This window comes from Pongo abelii, chromosome 1 (assembly GCF_028885655.2).
Source record: "Pongo abelii isolate AG06213 chromosome 1, NHGRI_mPonAbe1-v2.0_pri, whole genome shotgun sequence".
In the NCBI taxonomy this organism is placed as follows: domain Eukaryota; kingdom Metazoa; phylum Chordata; class Mammalia; order Primates; family Hominidae; genus Pongo; species Pongo abelii.
Genome location: NC_071985.2, coordinates 155,476,789 through 155,494,689, shown reverse-complemented (window position 1 = coordinate 155,494,689; position 17,901 = coordinate 155,476,789). Strand labels below are relative to the sequence as shown.

Here is a 17,901-nt window from a genome sequence, read left to right as displayed (position 1 = left end):
AATTAACACATACTGTAGAAATTTTTTAAGGTATAAAATAAGAGCCATTTAAAACCTTATGACTTATAAATTATCATGGTTAACATTTGGTACATTTCATTCCAATGCATTGCCTTTATGTCTATTTTTACATAGTTGAGAATGCGTATGTATATATAAGTATCTCCAAATGTTTTGTATATATCACAACATAAACATGTTCCCATGTCATTAAAAACTATATACTTAATTTGTAATGACTACATTAGATGAATGTCATGTACCATCATTAATTTTAAAACAACTATTTTTTAAAACTGAAATAGGATACAATCATACAAAAAAAATCACAATAATAACCAGGACCATTTTCCTAGCTTGCAAATAGGCTCAGAGTTCCTCAGCTTCGTAAATGTAAACTCACAGGCTGGAGAACCTGAGATGACCATCTGGTCCCACATGTTAGGAACACCAGTGTATTTGCCTTTAATAGAAAACTCCAAACAATGTAAGGTGTTTCCTGTCACCATGGGTTATTCTATAAAGAGACTGGATTTGATTTAAAAATTCTTTTTGTTTGTTTTTTGTTGTGGAAACCATATGGTTTCAACGATCTCAAACTTACTTCTATCCTCTGTTTCCAGCTCTTTCTCCTCTCTTTATCCCCAACCCAATTCATCATGCCCCATGCTCTCTCTTTCTCTGGTAGAGTTGGGGCTTCACTCAGCTAATTGTGAATTCCTACAAAATGTGGTATCGTGCATATAAATGAACTACCCCAATTTCACTAAAAAATGTTTCCTGTCAGAATAATGATCTAGCTTTCAAAAGTAGTTATCTATAGAAAATATGAACTGCTGTTACTCAGATATATTTATTTTAAAAGGAAATTTTATATCACTGCCTTAAATGGAAAATAACATTATTTGCTCTAAGCGAAACTATTTTTTAAAATATTATTTTCCAGATACTCTACTTGTGTTTTAACCATCTGTATATAAAGGAAGCTTAGCAAATGTTTTAATGTGAAATAACAGCAAACTGAGATAGTTAGGATGATTTAAAAGTGATTTTTAAAAATAGCTTTCTTTGTGATTCATGCTATTAAATGACATAAATTTTTGCCACCAAAAGTTGATCATGCATGTTAAAATAAAAATACATTACCAGGGTGGGGAAATAAGACTGAAATGAGCAGGGCACGGTGGCTCACACCTGTAATCCCAGCACTTTGGGAGGCCAAGGCAGGTGGATCACTTGAGGCCAGGAGTTCAAGACCAGCCTGGCCAACATGGTGAAACCCCCTCTTTAATAAAAATACAAAAAGTAGCCAGGTGTGGTGGCATGCCTGTAATCCCAGCTATCCGGGAGCCTGAGACAGGCGAATGGCTTGAACCTGAGAGGTGGAGGTTGCAGTGAGCCAAGATCGAGCCACTGCACTCCAGCCTGGGCAACAGGGTGAGACCATCTCAAAAAACAAACAAACAAAAACACTGAAATGGTCATTGGTGCCTACTAATTGTAGCGTATTCACACATTTATTCAACTTCATGCTTTTTATCAAATAAAACTACAAGGTTTGGGTTTTTATATAACATGAGTAAAACCAGGGCTTCAATACAGTTTTTCTTGCCAATAACTTAAGTTATTCTTATTTTAAAGGTTTCATGGAAGATTTGAGAAAGTGTAAAATTATTTTCATGATTGGTGAGTAACAGCCCTTGCATTTTCTAACAATACAATTGCTAATAATAAGAATTTGGTAGTGGGCCAGGTGCGGTGGCTTATGCCTATAATCCCAGCACTTTGGGAGGCCAAGGCTGGCAGATCACGAGGTCAGGAGATCGAGTCCATCCTGGCTAACACAGTGAAACCCCGTCTCTACTAAAAATACAAAAAAAATTAGCCGGGCATGGTGGCGGGCGCCTGTAGTCCCAGCTACTCAGGAGGCTGAGGCAGGAGAATGGTGTGAACCCGGGAGGCGGAGCTTGCAGTGAGCTGAGATCGTGCCACTGCACTCCAGCCCGGGTGACAGAGCGAGACTCTGTCAAAAAAAAAAAAGAATTTGGTAGTGAAAGAGACTATTTATTTCTCATCCTGTTTTGAAGTCTTTTTGGTCAAAATAGTACCCCAAATTTTCCAGGTTATTTCTTTTCATGTATGCAGTTTTATATTACTTTGGGATTTGTATCTTTTCAGCATGGAAAAAGTAGGACTTGAAAGAATGTCAAACTTCTGAGTTTAGCTCTACAATAACAAAGTGCCTTAAAAGGGTAAGAGGTTGTCATGTATTAAAATCTAACACACATCTTTTCTGTTAAAACACTGACCCCCTCCTTCCTCAACTGAATGCATCAGTTGCCTCATGTTCAAATATACCTCAATAGCCAGATCCTGATTCTATACAGCAAACAGTAAAAACTGTCTAATTTGCTCTTTGCTCTAGTACAGTGAAATTTATTGATGGATTAATTGTGGGAGAAAATGTGTTTGAGGTTTACCAACATTTTCTGAGCACCCACTATGCTCCAGGTTATCTCAATTAATCCTTATACAATCCCATTACCTAGTCTATTCTTATTACATATCTATTACATAGACAAGAAAAATGAGATTCACGAAGCTTAAGGAATTTGTCCAAGATTATGAAGCTAATGAGTGTGTGAGAGCCAGATTTCCAGTTTTCCTCATGGAAATAAAGGGAACTAGTTGTGCAGTAGTTAAAAATGCACAAAGAAGGACAAATATTATCATTTGAAAACTTAGTACTTTTTCTTGTGATCATTCAAGTGCCTCAAAAAATTAGTACACCTACCTGTACATTTTCCAGAAAATGTCTATTTATATTCAGAAATAATGAAAAAGTCCACACCTCCTCAATGAGTGGGAAAAGAATGGTTGTCAACACTACAGAAATATAATCAGATAAACTTAGACTCTTGCAAGTTAAAATCAAAGTGCCGCCTTGGAAATCTCTGGGTAAAGTTCCCTCATTGTTAGATGAGGAAACTGAGGCCCAGAGAAGTTAAGGGGTCTGATCACAGTCATTCAATTAACTGGTAGCAGGGAGGGGACCAGGGTCTCTGACTGCACTTCCTCACTCCAGGCTTCTCCCTCCTCCGCCATTCAGTTGTGTTGGTTGTTAACCTGAATGCAAGCTGTCTCACACATTCAGCCATCTGACACATGCTTATTGAATATTGGACCCCTGCTGGGCAGTGGGGAGTCACAGAGCTGCCGTCTTAGATAAAGAGAATAATAGATATATCATTAACCTTGAAAAGTATTAGGAAGGAACCAAAGAACTGAAATAGGGAACAACCTGGGTCAAGTGTTTGGAGTAAAATTAGGTGATTACTTTAGAGAGGGTGACCAGGGAAGGCTTCCCTAAGAACATAACATTTAAGCAGAGAGATAAAAGGAGAGATGGGCCCAGTGAAGGGATGAATGGGAGGTGAGAGGAGGCAAAGAGGACAGTATGTGTCAAGCAGTGGGAATTCTTGAGACCTACCTTAGGTCCACTTGTCATCTGCTTACCTCTAGCTGACCTTAACCGTGGGAACTGGATGGACTCTTCCCACACTTACTTTACGTTTTTTTCAGAAAGTAAAACTATATATTGAAAACTTATTGAAGAGTAACCCAATGTCATAATAGCAAAGGAAAATTAGTTGTGCTATAGATTACTAAAATTCCCTTTTCCACATAAGTTTTATAATCAATTTTCTTGGCATCCAGACCATACACAGAGTCTTATATTTTCTATTCAATTTTTATATTAGGAGCCAAGTTAGGAAAAGGGAGACCCTTTAAACTGGACAGCTAGGAATTCACAGTAGGAGCCTGTATTAGTCAGCATTCTCTAGAGGGACAGAACTAATAGAATACATATATACATATAGGAATTTTTTAAGTATTAACTTATGTGATCACAAGGTCCACAACAGGCTGTCTGCAAGCTGAGGAGCAAGGAGAGCCAGTCCGAGTCGCAAAACTGAAGAACTTGGAGTTTGAGGGCAGGAAGCATCCAGCACAGGGGAAACAGGCAGGCTGAGAGGGTAGGCCAGTCTCTCCTTTTCACATGTTTCTGCCTGCTTTATATTTGCTGGCAGCTGATTATATTGTGCCCACCAGATTAAGAGTGGATCTGCCTTCCCCAGACCACTGACTCAAATGTTAATCCCTTTTGGCAACACCCTCACAGACACACCCAGGATCAATACTTTGTATTCTTCAATCCAATCAAGTCCACACTCAGTATTAACCATCACAGAGCCCTTTATTATCACATAGAAATCTATGTTTTTAATAATGTGGTCCAAAGAAGCTTCCAAAAATAATACAGTATGTTTTGTGGTTGTTGTTACTGTCTTGGCAGTAATATTACTTCAGATTTATCCATTGTTTAACACTCACAATTGAACTGTGAAATGTGTTGTCAAATGCCACTTCCCTCTCTCTAGGCATAACTAAAGACCTCACCTGTTACTAAGTCCTGTGCCCTTCAAAAGGTCAAACAGCACAGTAGAAGATCTTTGGAATTAGACAAAGCTCGAGACCTCCAAGGGTCCACAGACCACCCTCTAAGAATTGCTGCACTGAGCAAAAGATTTTTCTTCTATCTAACAAAACTCTCCTGTATTTCAATTTACTGATCAGTCACTCTTCTAGTAAAAGAGATTTCAGCTTGCTGTTTGGGCCATAGAAGGTACAAAGCCACTGTGATACAAGGGAAAATGACTGCTCTTCTTCTACTGTACATACTGGACTCTGAGAATTAAGGCCTTAGTTCTAAATACGTCCTTGACAGGTGGCAGTATGATATTTTGGGACTGCTTTACTGTAAGTCAATTTAACCTTATAAAAATATTCCAGATGTCATAGACACACCCATAGCTGTTTTGATGAGTTCACTTTCAGTGAAACAGAGTGGTTTTGTCTATTTGAGAAGATGACTGAATTGTCACTTTTCAAATTATTGTCTTGGCGTATACCCGAAAAACACTGGGGCTGCAGTATTAGGCAGAGTCTAGGTTGACATCCTCACTATTTGCCTTAAGACAAAATTAGTATGCCTAAAGCATTCTTCCCCTGTTTTAACATATCCATTAGATCCTTTTTGTCCACAGAAAGGTCCAGACTTCTTAGACTGGCCTTCTGGTCTTTCCCATTTCCCACCACACTCCTATGTCAATCTTTGGCTCCAGCCACACCTGCATCCTTATTATGGCTTGAGCTTGTCGCACTTTGCTAGCCCTTTCACTTGAAATGTCTTCTCCGCTATTAATCATGCCCCAAGGTCAGGGTTAAGTTCTAGCTCCCTGAGAACTCCACTGTAATCACCAGCCTTCCTCCTCAGCGCTCCTCCTCCCTTGTGTCTACATCATTCATTTGGGTACTACTTAATGACTAGAACAACAAATATTTGTTGGAGTAATGAATTCTTTAAGAAGGAGTGTGGTCTGTTTCCATAACAACCAAAATTGCAATTGGAATTCCTGGCCTAGAACTGACAAGCAGCTTGTTGCTGCTGTGGCTGTTTCTTGCGGGATGGTTTTCATGTTAATTAGGAGCCTAATCAGATGCTCCTTTCTCCACGAAGCGGCTACCCTCTCACTGAGAACAAGCAAAAGCAACTTTTCCCCTGAGCTGGTGCTGTTTCTTTCTCATTTGCAGGGCAGTAGTCACAGGTGGGAGCAGGTGGTAGATAGCACTGATGGTCACCTGAGTAGAAAAAAATGTTCAGGGCAAGTGTACCATCTGCACCAAAGGGGAAGGTGGCAAGGACGGACCCAGTCGACCCTTTGAATAGTGTGTAACTATACATTCTTGTTCCCGAAGAAAGCAGCTCAGTAGCTGTTTATAAAGAAATACCTTTCAAAAAACAAAGAAGGGATCCCACAGGGTAGGACCAGATGATCGAAAGGATTGAAAAAGATTCTATGGACTTCGGTTGTTCACATACAACATATAAGAACCTGCGCTGATATACAAGACAGGAACTCAATCATTTCTGAAAACTGAAAATTGTTTGGAAAATGTAAAAGTATCCTTTAAAGGGCCTCATTAGGTCCCACTAACAGGTTCCTACAGTTTTTCACAACCTTTTCTGGTATATTTCTTTCCTTTTTTCTTTCTTTTTTTTTTTTTTTAAATCTCTTGATCATTATTTTGCTATAAGCCCATTTATTCTGGCTTCTTTTTCCCTTCTCCATTTTTCATTGCCTGCCTATGCCCAAAATGTGACATAATCTAAATTCCTGGTAATTTATATCCAAAGCTTGGGTAGAAGTGCTCCAATTTGGGAAACACATCTGACTTTTCAGGTGAGGTATGATATTAATGACATAATGATCAAGACATCATGCAAAGGCCATAGCTTTCAATGTGTCAGGAACACAGGTGGCCTGGTGTACATTGGCATTGGTGCTGTGATAAACTGTTTTTAAGTAGTGATCTTTGGGAGGTATTTTGGCAATATTTTATGTTAATTTGTGCGTTTTTAACCACTACAAAAATAGTCCTATCTATTTTCCTAAGGAAAACTGGAGAAATAAGAATTTTTGCTTAAAACTCAATATTGCAATGCCTGGCACTATTTCATTATAGCCATGTTGCCACTTCATTATTGCCTTATTATTAAAAAAACATGAATTGAATTTTTTTTTTTTTTTTTGAGACGGAGTTTCACTCTTTCTCCCAGGCTGGAGTGCAGTGGTGCTATCTCGGCTCACTGCAATCTCCGCCTTCTGCTTTCAAGTGATTCTCCTGCCTCAACCTCCCGAGTAGCTGGGATTACAGGCGCCTGCCACCGCGCCCGGCTAATTTTTGTGTTTTTAGTAGAGATGGGGTTTCACCATGTTGGCCAGGCTGGTCTCGAACTCCTGACCTCGTGATCCACCCGCCTTGGCCTCCCAAAGTGCTGGGATTACAGGCATGACCCACTGTGCTCGGCCATGAATTGATTCTTTAAAGTATCTATTTGGTGCTTTACATGAGCACTTTTGATGGAATTGACCCACATATTTGGTTAAATTAAATATGAAAGAAATTGGATTATTTTAACTCAGTGTGGCTGTAATAGCAGTCAACATTTATTGAGCAGTTAACACATACCAGACACTACATAAAGCACTTTACAATGTTATCTTATTGAATGCTCCTACCCATCCTCTGGAGTAAGCACTATTACTACCCTGATTTTTCAAGTAAGACATTAGGGAGTTCAGTTATTAGATAGTAAGTGGTGGATCTGGAGGTTGAAAGCATGGATTTTGGCAAAAAAACACTGGCTGTTGTTTCTTCTTGTTGTTTTTTCTTGAAGTGACAGGCTTTATTTATTTTCAAGAAAATTTCTGCCAGATACTCAAGTCTGAAAAAAAACACAGTTTGTTTGTTAGATGCTCTTTCAGAAAGTAGATTTAGTGTTCACTTTTAAAAGCAACTGATTCAGCTACTTAAATAATCACACAAGTGCTTTTCCCAAAACAAAAGCAAAAACCATAGGTGTGCTAAAGAGCCTTATGCGTATTTCCCATTCTGTCACACAAAATATTAAAATGATGTGTGCTTCAGGGTGAAAATTAAATAAAATGTGTCTTTTTTACTGCTTCATCAAGGGCATTCTTATGTAACATTGCCATTTTCTTTCTTTTCTCTGTTTTTTACTGTGAGTACATGGTAGTGAGGCACACAACTAGTACAGCAGGACTAATAACACTGCTGCCGTGCACCACAGGTTTACAACCATTGCTTCTGCACCACCTCCGAAACGCTAATAACCTCTTAGTGTTATAATGAATATAGGAGACCTCTAATGTCTGTGGACCACGCTTTGAGAACCACCACCGTGGGCTTACTTGGGGGTTGGGGTGGGTGTGTTAAGCACGTACGTAGGACAGAGAGAAACTCCAGAATTAGCACTTAGGGATCTCAAAGGGAAAAAGTTCCTTGTGCCTTTCCAAGCAAATAACCTCACAAATATGAGGAAGAGGTCAGGGGGAAAATAGTGCATCTGCTGAAAGCCCTGTTTCTCTGGGCTCCTGTAGGCCTGGAAAAAGTTCTGAGTGTTTCTCTGTGCCCAGTGGTGCAAGGGGTGCCTAAAAGGAAAGTCTGTGCACTTGTCAGAAGAAGGCAAAGAGGACTGTAGCAGGAGGTCCCAAAGCAGGGGGCTGGATAGAAGGTGGAGGGGGTACGGCCCAGGGGAGCAACAGCACGAGGAAGAATGAGAACTGAAGGGAGGGCAAAGAAAAACACGCAAGGTGGGAGAATGGCCCTGACATGGAGACTGAACTTCGAACTGGACTATCAAGGTTATCAGAAATCACTGGATTGGACTAAGAAAACCCAGACTGGATTTGATTGAGTTTCCACTCTGAAGTGAAATCGGGCAGCTCATGAGCTAGGGGCAGGTGTGATGGTTAATTTTAGGTGTCAACTTGACTGGGTTAAGGAATACACAGCTAGCTCATAGAGCATTATTTCTGGCTGTGTCTGTGAAGGTATTTCCAGAAGAGATTGGCATTTGAATCAGTGGACTGAGTAGGGAAGATCCACCCTCACCAATGTGGGTGGGCATCATCCAATCTGTTCTGGCTCAGCTAGAACAAAAAGGCCGAGGAAAGGTGAATTTGCTCTCTCTCTTCTAGAGCTGGGTCATCCATTTTCTCCTGCCCTTGGACACCAGCAGCACCCCCAGGTTCTCAGGCCTTTGGACTCAGACTGAACTATACCCCCCCCACCTTCCCTGTTCCTCTGCTTATAGAAGGCCTATTATGGAACTCCTTGGCCTCTATAATGGAGTGAACCAATTCTCATAATGAGCCCATATGTATATATGGGCTTATAATGGGAATAATAAGCAACAGGATATATACATCCTGTCGCTCCTGTTTCTCTGGAGAACCCTGACACATACAGCTGGAATCACCTAGAATTAAGTTGCCATCTGACTCTCCAGCTTTTGGCCTGGCCCAACTGGAGCACTGTTCCAACTCCAAACACAGGCACCAGATCTCCACAGTTCTTTCTCTCCTGAAGGGATGCAGACACAAGGGCCTCTTTCACACTCTTGCAGACCCGACACCTGTATTTTCAAAGTCCAGGCCATTCAGGATGGGAGAGTAAAGAAAAAGAGACATTGGACTGCTTTCCAAGAGAGCCTCAAATGCATTGACCAACTAATGAGATATCTTTCTAATGTTGGAGAAATGTGGGCATTTTGTGGTGACAATGAACCTACTTAATGATACAAACCTTTTCACTGCAAAAGGGCTCCAAGTAATGTTGAACTAGAATGCAATGCATTCTTCATTTAATCAAAGCAAATTAATAAGCCTTTATCAAGGGCTTACTATGCTCAAAGAACCGTGAAATTCCGGAAGACATAAAACAGTCCTTGCAACACTGCATGACATGACAGGAATTTAGGACTCATCTAGAATGGCAAATTACTGCTAAACAGAAAAGAGCCCAAGTACATGAGGTTACCAGTAAAGGGAATGGAGGCCTCATACTCATTGTGTCCCTACCCATTGGTTGAAATCTTTTTGGAAGCACTATTAATTCATCAGCTGAGTCACCTGATGAAGTTTTAGGTATTTGGCCTGTTCACTAAAGGCTAAGTGTATTCAAGGAAATGGCCAATGTTCCTTGTCTATGTTATCCTGCTTATTGATTAGCAATTGAGTTAAGGGACATCTCCAGGCTGACTCACTGAGAGCCTCTTTTGCTTGTTTAGAGAGCCAAAGAGGCTCTCTTTGAATGATCAGGGGACAGTAGCAGATGCTGCAAGATCTAGCAGGCCCCAGCACTGGAGAGGAGAGAATACCCAAAGTCTTGTGTTTGTATCCAAGTTCTGTGTACCCCTGGGCCAACCCCTTATCTCCTCTGGATTTCTTTTAAAATAACAAAATCTCTGTCAACTCCAAATTTGAGCAACTAACAAGTTAACACATTGTTAACTGTTCTCTTAATTGGAAACTTGTACAACAGAGACATAGCCCAAGGAAGTGAAGCATGAAGGCAATTAAATAAGTCAAATACCCCATCCTCTAGCCTAAAATATTCATTTTAATTACCTAATAGCAAGATTAAAACTCAACATATACTGGTGACCTACTGTGTTCCAGATACTGTGTTGTCTTCATATGCAGTATCTTTTTTTTTTTTTTTTGAGATAGAGTCTTGCTCTGTTGCCCAGGCTGGAGTGCAGTGGCTCTATCTCAACTTACTACAAGCTCCGCCTCCCAGGTTCACACCATTCTCCTGCCTCAGCCTCCCGAGTAGCTGGGACTACAGGTGCCCGTCACCACGCTCGGCTAATTTTTTTGTATTTTTAGTAGAGACGGGGTTTCACCGTGTTGCCAGGATTGTCTCAATATCCTGACCTCATGATCTGCCCACCTCGGCCTCCCAAAGTGCTGGGATTACAGGCGTGAGCCACTGCACCGGGCCCCCATATGCAGTATCTTATTTAATCCTCACACCAGTCATCAGCACTCATATTCTTCCCCATTTTACAGGGAAGAAATTGAAGAAATCAAGGTTCAAAAAGGTTAAATAACTTTCTGAGGGTTACACAGTTAATTAGTGACAGAATTGAGACTCAGACCCAAGTTTCTCAGACATCAAAGCCCATGCTCTAAAAGTGTCTGTAAAAGCAAGGAAACCAAAATGTAGGTGAAATTGTGGGAATATAGTGGGTGAGAGACGTTTGCCATAATTATTTGAATAAGTACTGCAATTTTCTGTTTTACTTTGCTCCTATGTATCTAGCCATTGATGTCTGAAAACAAAGGTCAAATACGATAGCAAGTGAATATTAATGACAAAGACCTCTGTCTACCCCAGCCATGTTTCTCTCAAATATGTAAAATTCCATTTTAACTTCAAAACAGGAAACAATTTGAACCCATAAAAGTACCCTAAACCATCACTGAAAGTACAGTGATTTCAGAATTTATGCTATGTCTTTTACCATAAAGAAATAGCATAGGCACTTGTTTTGTGAGCATTGCCAAAACTACTTCTGAGGGCCATTGGCAGCAATCAGCAAGTGTTTGAGCGTGTGATGCTGGCTGGGTCTGAGGGAACCTGGTCATGCTGAGATTTTCTCTGTGGGTGGGATGGAGTAGCTCCCCTGTATACTGATCTCAAACAGTGGCCTAGTATGGAGGTGGAGGGGAAAAATCCTACGCAAGCAGATATATAGACTTAAAGGGGGGTGCTTAAACTCCCCACATGATAAAGATATTCTCTCTCTGCTGTAGTACATTCATCCATTAGGTATATATGGCTTTGGGTGAATTTTGTTAGTTCATTTGACACATTTATTGAGTTTCTACTATATATCAGCAAAATGGCAGCCTAAGGATACAAAGATGAAAGGCAAGGCTCCCCAGTCTAAAGGAGCTCATGTTGTAGGGAGGAAGCCAACAAATAGCACAGCTTGGCACAGCTTGCAATGGCAGAGGCGCAGACAATGGGGAGCAAGACTGAAGTAGGGATCAGAGTTGAGAGAGGAAGTCAGAGGTGAGTCCAAAAGAAGAAAAGTAATTGGCCAAGTGCTAAGTGGGAAGAAAGTGGGGGTGAGCCTAAGGCAAGGACTGAGGGAATGGTGTGTGCAGGAGGGAGCCTCAGAGATGAGATGGATGGGAAGTGGTAAGAGCAGAGCTGAAGACAAGGCAAAATCTGAGTCATGAGAGACTGTGATCCCAGGAGAGGTAGTATGAACTTCATCCTGTGGCAGTGAGGCGCCATGAAGGCTTTTACTCAGTGACACATTGTCAGCTTCCAACTTCAGATGGTGCACTCTGGCAACCAGAACAGGAAGCCTAGGCTTCAGCAGGAGGTCAGCCAAGGTCATCAGAATGGTCACTCAAGTAAGGAAGAAGGAGACAGTTGAGGTGAAAAAAGAAAAGCAGATCCAAGAGATTTAGGAGGCAGAATCAATGGACCATAAAGATCCATTGTGGGAACAGGTGAATGAAAGGACCTGAGCATGTCTCAGAAGCAGCTGGTTTAGACAGCCACATGGATGGAAGTGAGAGGTGAAGCCAGCTGGGCTTCTGTGTTGGGTAGGGACTTGGAGAACTTTTGTGTCTAGCTAAAGGATTGTAAATGCACCAATCAGTGCTCTGTGTCTAGCTAAAGGTTTGTAAATGCACCAGTCAGCACTCTGTGTCTAGCTAAAGGATTGTAAACGCACCAATCAGCACTCTGTAAAAATGCACCAATCGGCATTCTGTAAAATGGACCAATCAGCACTCTGTAAAATGGACCAATCGGCACTCTGTAAAATGGACCAATCGGCAGGATGTGGGCAGGGTCAAATAAGGGAATAAAAGCTGGCCACCCGAGCCAGCAGCAGTAACCCACTGGGGTCCGCTTCCATGTGGTGGAAGGTTTGTTCTTTCGCTCTTCACAATAAATCTTGGCTGCTGCTGATTGCTTTTTGGGTCTGCACTACGTTTATGAGCTGTAACACTCATTGGCGACTTCACTGCTGAAGTCAGTGAGACCCCAAAACCACCGGGAGGGACAAACAACTCCGGATGTGCCAACTTTAAGAGCTGTAACACTCACTGTGAAGGTCTGGGTCTTTGCTCCTGAAGTCAAGCGAGACCACGAACCCACCAGAAGGAAGAAACTCCGGACACATCTGAACATGTGAAGGAACAAACTCCGGACACACCATCCTGAAGAACTGTAACAGTCACCACGAGGGTCCACGGCTTCATTCTTGAAGTCAGTGAGACCAAGAACCCACTGGAAGGAACCAATTCCAGACACAGAAGTGCCATGCAAAGAGAAGGAATTTGCAGAAGAAATAGATTTTGAGAGACAGATGAGTTCAGTTTTAAACTTTTTTGTTTGTTGTTGTCAGCCTTTATCACCCAGGTTGAAGTGCAGTGGTGCAATCATGGCTTACTGCAGCCTCGACTTCCCAAGTTCAGGTGATCCTTCTACCTCAGCCCCCGGAGTAGCTGAGACTACAGGCACGCACCACCATGCCCGGCTTATTTGGTAGAGTATTTTGTATTTTTCACCATGTTGCCCAGGCTGGTTTTGAACTCTTGGGCTCAAGCCATCCACCTGCCTTGGCCTCCCAAAGCACTGGGATTACAGGCACGAACCACTGCCCCTGGCCAGTTTTAAACATCTTAAGATTGAGATGCTTATGGGACATCCAAGAAGTGATGTACATTAAATGTTTAAGAGATTTTTCACAGCTGACACCAAAAATACAAGTTCTGGCTATAGACACAGATGTGAAGCCATGTGTGTGCAAGAAGTCACCCAGTGAACTTAGGGAGGGTGAGGCTGGAAGAGAGCTAAGACCTGAAACCTTCCCAAGAGCCCTGCCAGAGCCAGAGGAGAAGAGCACAGGGGAGGAAAGTGGGCTCTGTAGAGCAAATGGCATCACAGCAGGCAAGGGAGGAAAATTTTCTTCTGGGAAAGGTTCAGTAAAGTATAATGAAAATTGTCTGTGGGGTTTGGCAACAGGTGAGTTATTGGTGACTGGTGACAGCAGTTCCAGAGGAACGGGAAGGGGTAAAGCCAGAGGGTTACGGGTGACTAGGAAGTAAGTAAATGGGGATCTGTACAAACTACACTTTCAAGAAAGTTGACTCTGAAAGAGGTAAGACTGTTTAAAGGAAAGTGAATATTCAGGGTGGAATATTTTTAAAACGAGAGACTCAAGCTCATTTGTATAAAGAGGGAGGCATCACAGGCTCCAGTCAAAAGCTACACTACATGAGTTCAAATGTTGGCTCCTACATGTACAGCTGTGTGACCTTGGGCATCATCCTTACACTCACTGTTCCTCAGTTTCTTCACCTGTCATGTGGAAGTATTGATCCTACCTAGGTCATGGGGTTGATGGGAGAGTGAAATGAGTTAGCACATGCAGCAGGGCTCCTAGTGAATACAAACATTAGCTGTCACTGTAGATACTCTATGCAGAGTGAGGGGAGACATCCAATGAGAGGGAGAGAGTCTTGAGAAAAGGAGGATGAGGATGGGTTCAGGAGTGAATTGGAACAAGGAAAGGAACAAGATGAGAAAACCGTAACAGAAGTTTAGAGGTTAAATTCCTGTTTGTTTCCTTAATGTTTCTTCCTCAACATTTCTTGTTAAAATTAAACACTCCCTAAGGGACTGAGCTGTTAAGTGGTGTTTCACCTACAACCAGCTGTAGTTGGCTGAGATCAATCAGTTGAAATGAGAATGTGTCTCTGAAGCCCTGGGCTTAAACTTGCCTATATGCTACCATTTCCTCTAGCTGACACATTCTTGCAGTTGTTTACAACAACCCAGCCCTGTAGGAGACCATTTTACCATAGGAGATCATTTTTTGCCTTGAAGAATGAAGCAGAGTAACAAGCCAGTGATTAAGGAGTCAGTGACTATTTTGGCCCTCCAAATGTAACACTCACAAAGTATTTCCTTTCCAACTTGCTCCAGGCTCCTCTGAACCAGGAGTCTGAGTGTTTTCTTAGCTGCAAATGAAAACATATTTAAACCAACCATCAGGTGGTTAAGGCAAAAAAGGACTCTTTCCTCTTGTAACAGAGTGTAGCTGTTTTGCTTTACTGTGACTTATGTTCCTGCGACTCAGGTGATATTTTTTCTCATATTTGTCTGGGGCACTGACTCTGAAGATGTTCCTCCTGGTTCTGCCAGGCTGCAGGGAATGCCTTCAACTAGGAAGTGGATCACGCGTTACTGCCACGCATCCACCCATGACCGTCGGCCCAGCGACCTTGGTGTAAAGTGCATTGAACCTATTTGGGCCAGTTACGTATGACCCTGTTTGGACTAACTCTTGTAGTCAATGCAGGGAAAGCTGGTGGGGAAGAGCCACAAGCAGAACACCCTAGTTTTTTTGGAAGTTCTCAGCATGGTCTGGGTGGAGCCGTTGAGGCAAGCACTGAGACTGCCTCTCATTCCAACATCTGCGTTGAGAAAGGAAGAGAATGTTCAGCAGTGAGAAACCTGGCCGAGGCCAGCCAACAGACTCCTAGAGAGACCCTTTGGGAACCCCTTCAGAGGACGATTTGCTAGAAGGCAGTGATAGCCAGTTCATTGGAGGATGACCTTTACTAAATCTCCTAGATGACAGTGACCATGCCCTTTTTCCTTTTTCTTTTTTTTTTTTTTTTTTTTTTTTGGTTTGCTTCTGCAGCACCTCTCAGGATGCCTGGCATTTAGTAGGCATTTAGTATATGTCTTTAGAATGAATGAATGGAAAATGATGAAAGCTTAGATTAAGTTACTTCCCCCCAGGTTCCTCAAACTCAGGTGTGACTAATACAGACCCATTATCAGAAGCAAATGGACTAATCTGTCTTCCAGTAATAACCATCTCAGAGCCATAATGATAAGAGCAGAGGTTTGAGGTAAAACAATGAGGCATGGCTATTTTTAAGAACCAACCATAACTAAGAAACTCTTCCTCTGGTCCTGAAGGATCAATGCAGAGTCTTTATAAAGTCTTTATGGCTCCTTCCCACAAAATAAATAAAACCAAAAAAAGAGATACAGCTTTTGGTAAATTTGGCTTAGTAAAGTAGCACATGGTTTCCGTATTAGACTCACGTTCTAGTCCACCATTAGGTAGCTGGCACCATGAGGAAGCAAAGTCAAAATACAAAACAAATAACAGTTACATTGATGATACAGGTCCCAAATGTCACCATCCTTCAAAGAATGGAGTGTGTACCGGAGTTGATGTGTTGATAAAGTGTCCATTAAAGACAAAAGAAGGCAAGGCACAGTGGCTCACTCCTGTAATCCCAGCACTTTAGGAGGCCGAGGCAGGCAGATCACCTGAGGTCAGGAGTTCGAGATCAGCCTGAGCAACATGGTGAAACCCCGTCTCTACTAAAAATATTAAAAAATTAGCCAGGTGTGGTGGGTGCCTATAATCCCAGCTACTCGGGAAGCTGAGGCAGGAGAATCTCTTGAACCTAGGAGGCAGAGGTTGCAGTGAGCCGAGATTGCACCACTGCACTCCAGCCTGGGCAACAGAGCGAAACTCCATCTCACACACACAAAAAAAAAAAAAAGAAAAGAAAAGAACAAGCAAAGGGTGAATTATCCATCGTTGTGATAAGTACAGTGAAGTTCTTTTTTTTTTTTTTTTTATGTTCCCACCCATCACAGAACCTATAATCTGTTCAGTGAAGCCAGAATTCATGCTTATGAAAACTTCAGAGCCCATACAGGGCAGTGTAGAACTAACTGAAAAGGAGCCATTTGGTGAAGGTTACCAGAGATGAGAGGACAAAGAAAGCACAATGGTTGGAGCCTCTTCCTAGAAAAGCTGAGAACCGAGGGGAGTCTCAAAGAATGGATGGGATTCCCTAAGTTTGAGAGAGGGCTGAGGAGAGAGGGATTGCAAGCAGGGAGATTCCAAGTTAGGAGCAAATCACAGCAGTAGGGATATGCCCCTCGTAGCCCAGGAACAGGAAGGAGATGGGCCAAACCTTGAAAGGCCTGGATGCATGAATGTGATGTTGACTGAAGACCAGTCCAGAGCTGGTGAGCAGGGCAGGCAAGGAAACACCAGGAGGACAACTGCCCTCCACGAATTCTCCCATATACAGTCATGCATCACTTAACAACGGGGGTGCGTTCTGAGGAATGCCTTGTCAGGCAATTTCCTTGTTATGAGAGCATCCTAGTGTGTACTCACACAAACCTAGATGGTGTAGCCTACTATGCGCCTAGGCTATACGGTATAGCCTATTGCTCCCAGGCTACAAACCCATACAGCATGTTACCATAACAAATAGTATAAATACATAGTAACACCACGGTAAGTATTTGTGTATTTCAACATAGAAAAGACACAGTAAAAATACAGTGTATTATAATATCATGGGACCATCCTTTATGCAGTTCATCATTGAGCGAAATGTTGTTATGCAGCCCTTCTCCTTTTACTTTTTTCTTTTAATACTGTCCATGAATGTAAGGGTGGGAGGATGCAAATATAGAAAAGGTTTACATTTAAAGTAGTAGCTCAGGTCAAACAAAATTAGAGCCCTTGTCTTCTAGTCTTCTCCAAAGAAGAAAGAATCCTGAACTAAAATATTAGCCCCAGCACTGCACAACATCACTAGATAGTGTAAAATCAGAGACTGTGCCTATTTCACTCACTCCTGTTTGGCAGGAAGAGTACAGAGCTCAAAGAGAGGTTAGTCTAGCTTAATTCCTTAATCAAGTCAAGAAGTGAGTCTTGAACATCACTGACAGATAACTATCTAGTCTTGATTTCAGTACTTTGAGTGTCAGGATATTCACTATCCTATTAATAATAGATGACTAATAACAATTGCCCGTCTTGGAACTCTGAATCAGTTAGGATTTTGTTTGGCTGAAAGTTTTTTTAAAAATAACTGCAGTTACACAAGGTAGAGATTTATTTTATGTAAATTTTAGGTACAAGTAGTCATAGCAGTGGTATGACATGCTATGGCCTCAGAGACTCAGGTTCCTTATATTTTTCTGCTCCTTTGTGTGGCTTCTCCAGAGTTATCTCATGTCCCAAAATGGTTTTTGAAGCTCCAGCCCTTATGTCCTAAGCCCATTAAAAAGGAAAGAGGAAATGGGGCAGAAGAGCTTGCTTCTTCCCTTTAAGGACACTGCCTGGAAGTTGCATTCACCAGTTCCACTAACATCTCATTGGTCAGGAAGACACTTTTACCTGCAAGGGAGGCTGGTAAATGTAGTCCGTATTTCAGAGAGCCTTGTGCCCACAATAAAAATCATGAGGTTTAATTTTTTACAAAGAAAGAGAGAGTAGATATCATGTTTCTATGAGAGTCTAATGTAGGCCTGCTCCTGGAAAATCCAGGAAAAGTGAATTTGGCTTAAAAAAAAAAAAGTTTTGGTTTTTAATCTTCCCTGGTA

The 17,901-nt window shown here is 41.8% G+C and overlaps 1 protein-coding gene across 7 annotated transcripts in view; it reads left to right on the top strand.

Annotated features, from left to right (window-relative positions):
- AK5 (adenylate kinase 5) overlaps positions 1 to 17,901 on the top strand; it is a 280,641-nt gene that overhangs the window by 206,290 nt on the left and 56,450 nt on the right. For all 7 annotated transcript variants that reach the window (XM_002810687.5, XM_009248808.4, XM_063711701.1 and 4 more), the window contains exon 10: positions 1,642 to 1,686. In XM_002810687.5, the coding sequence (XP_002810733.2) occupies positions 1,642 to 1,686 (45 nt within the window). The remainder of the gene's footprint in view (positions 1 to 1,641; positions 1,687 to 17,901) is intronic.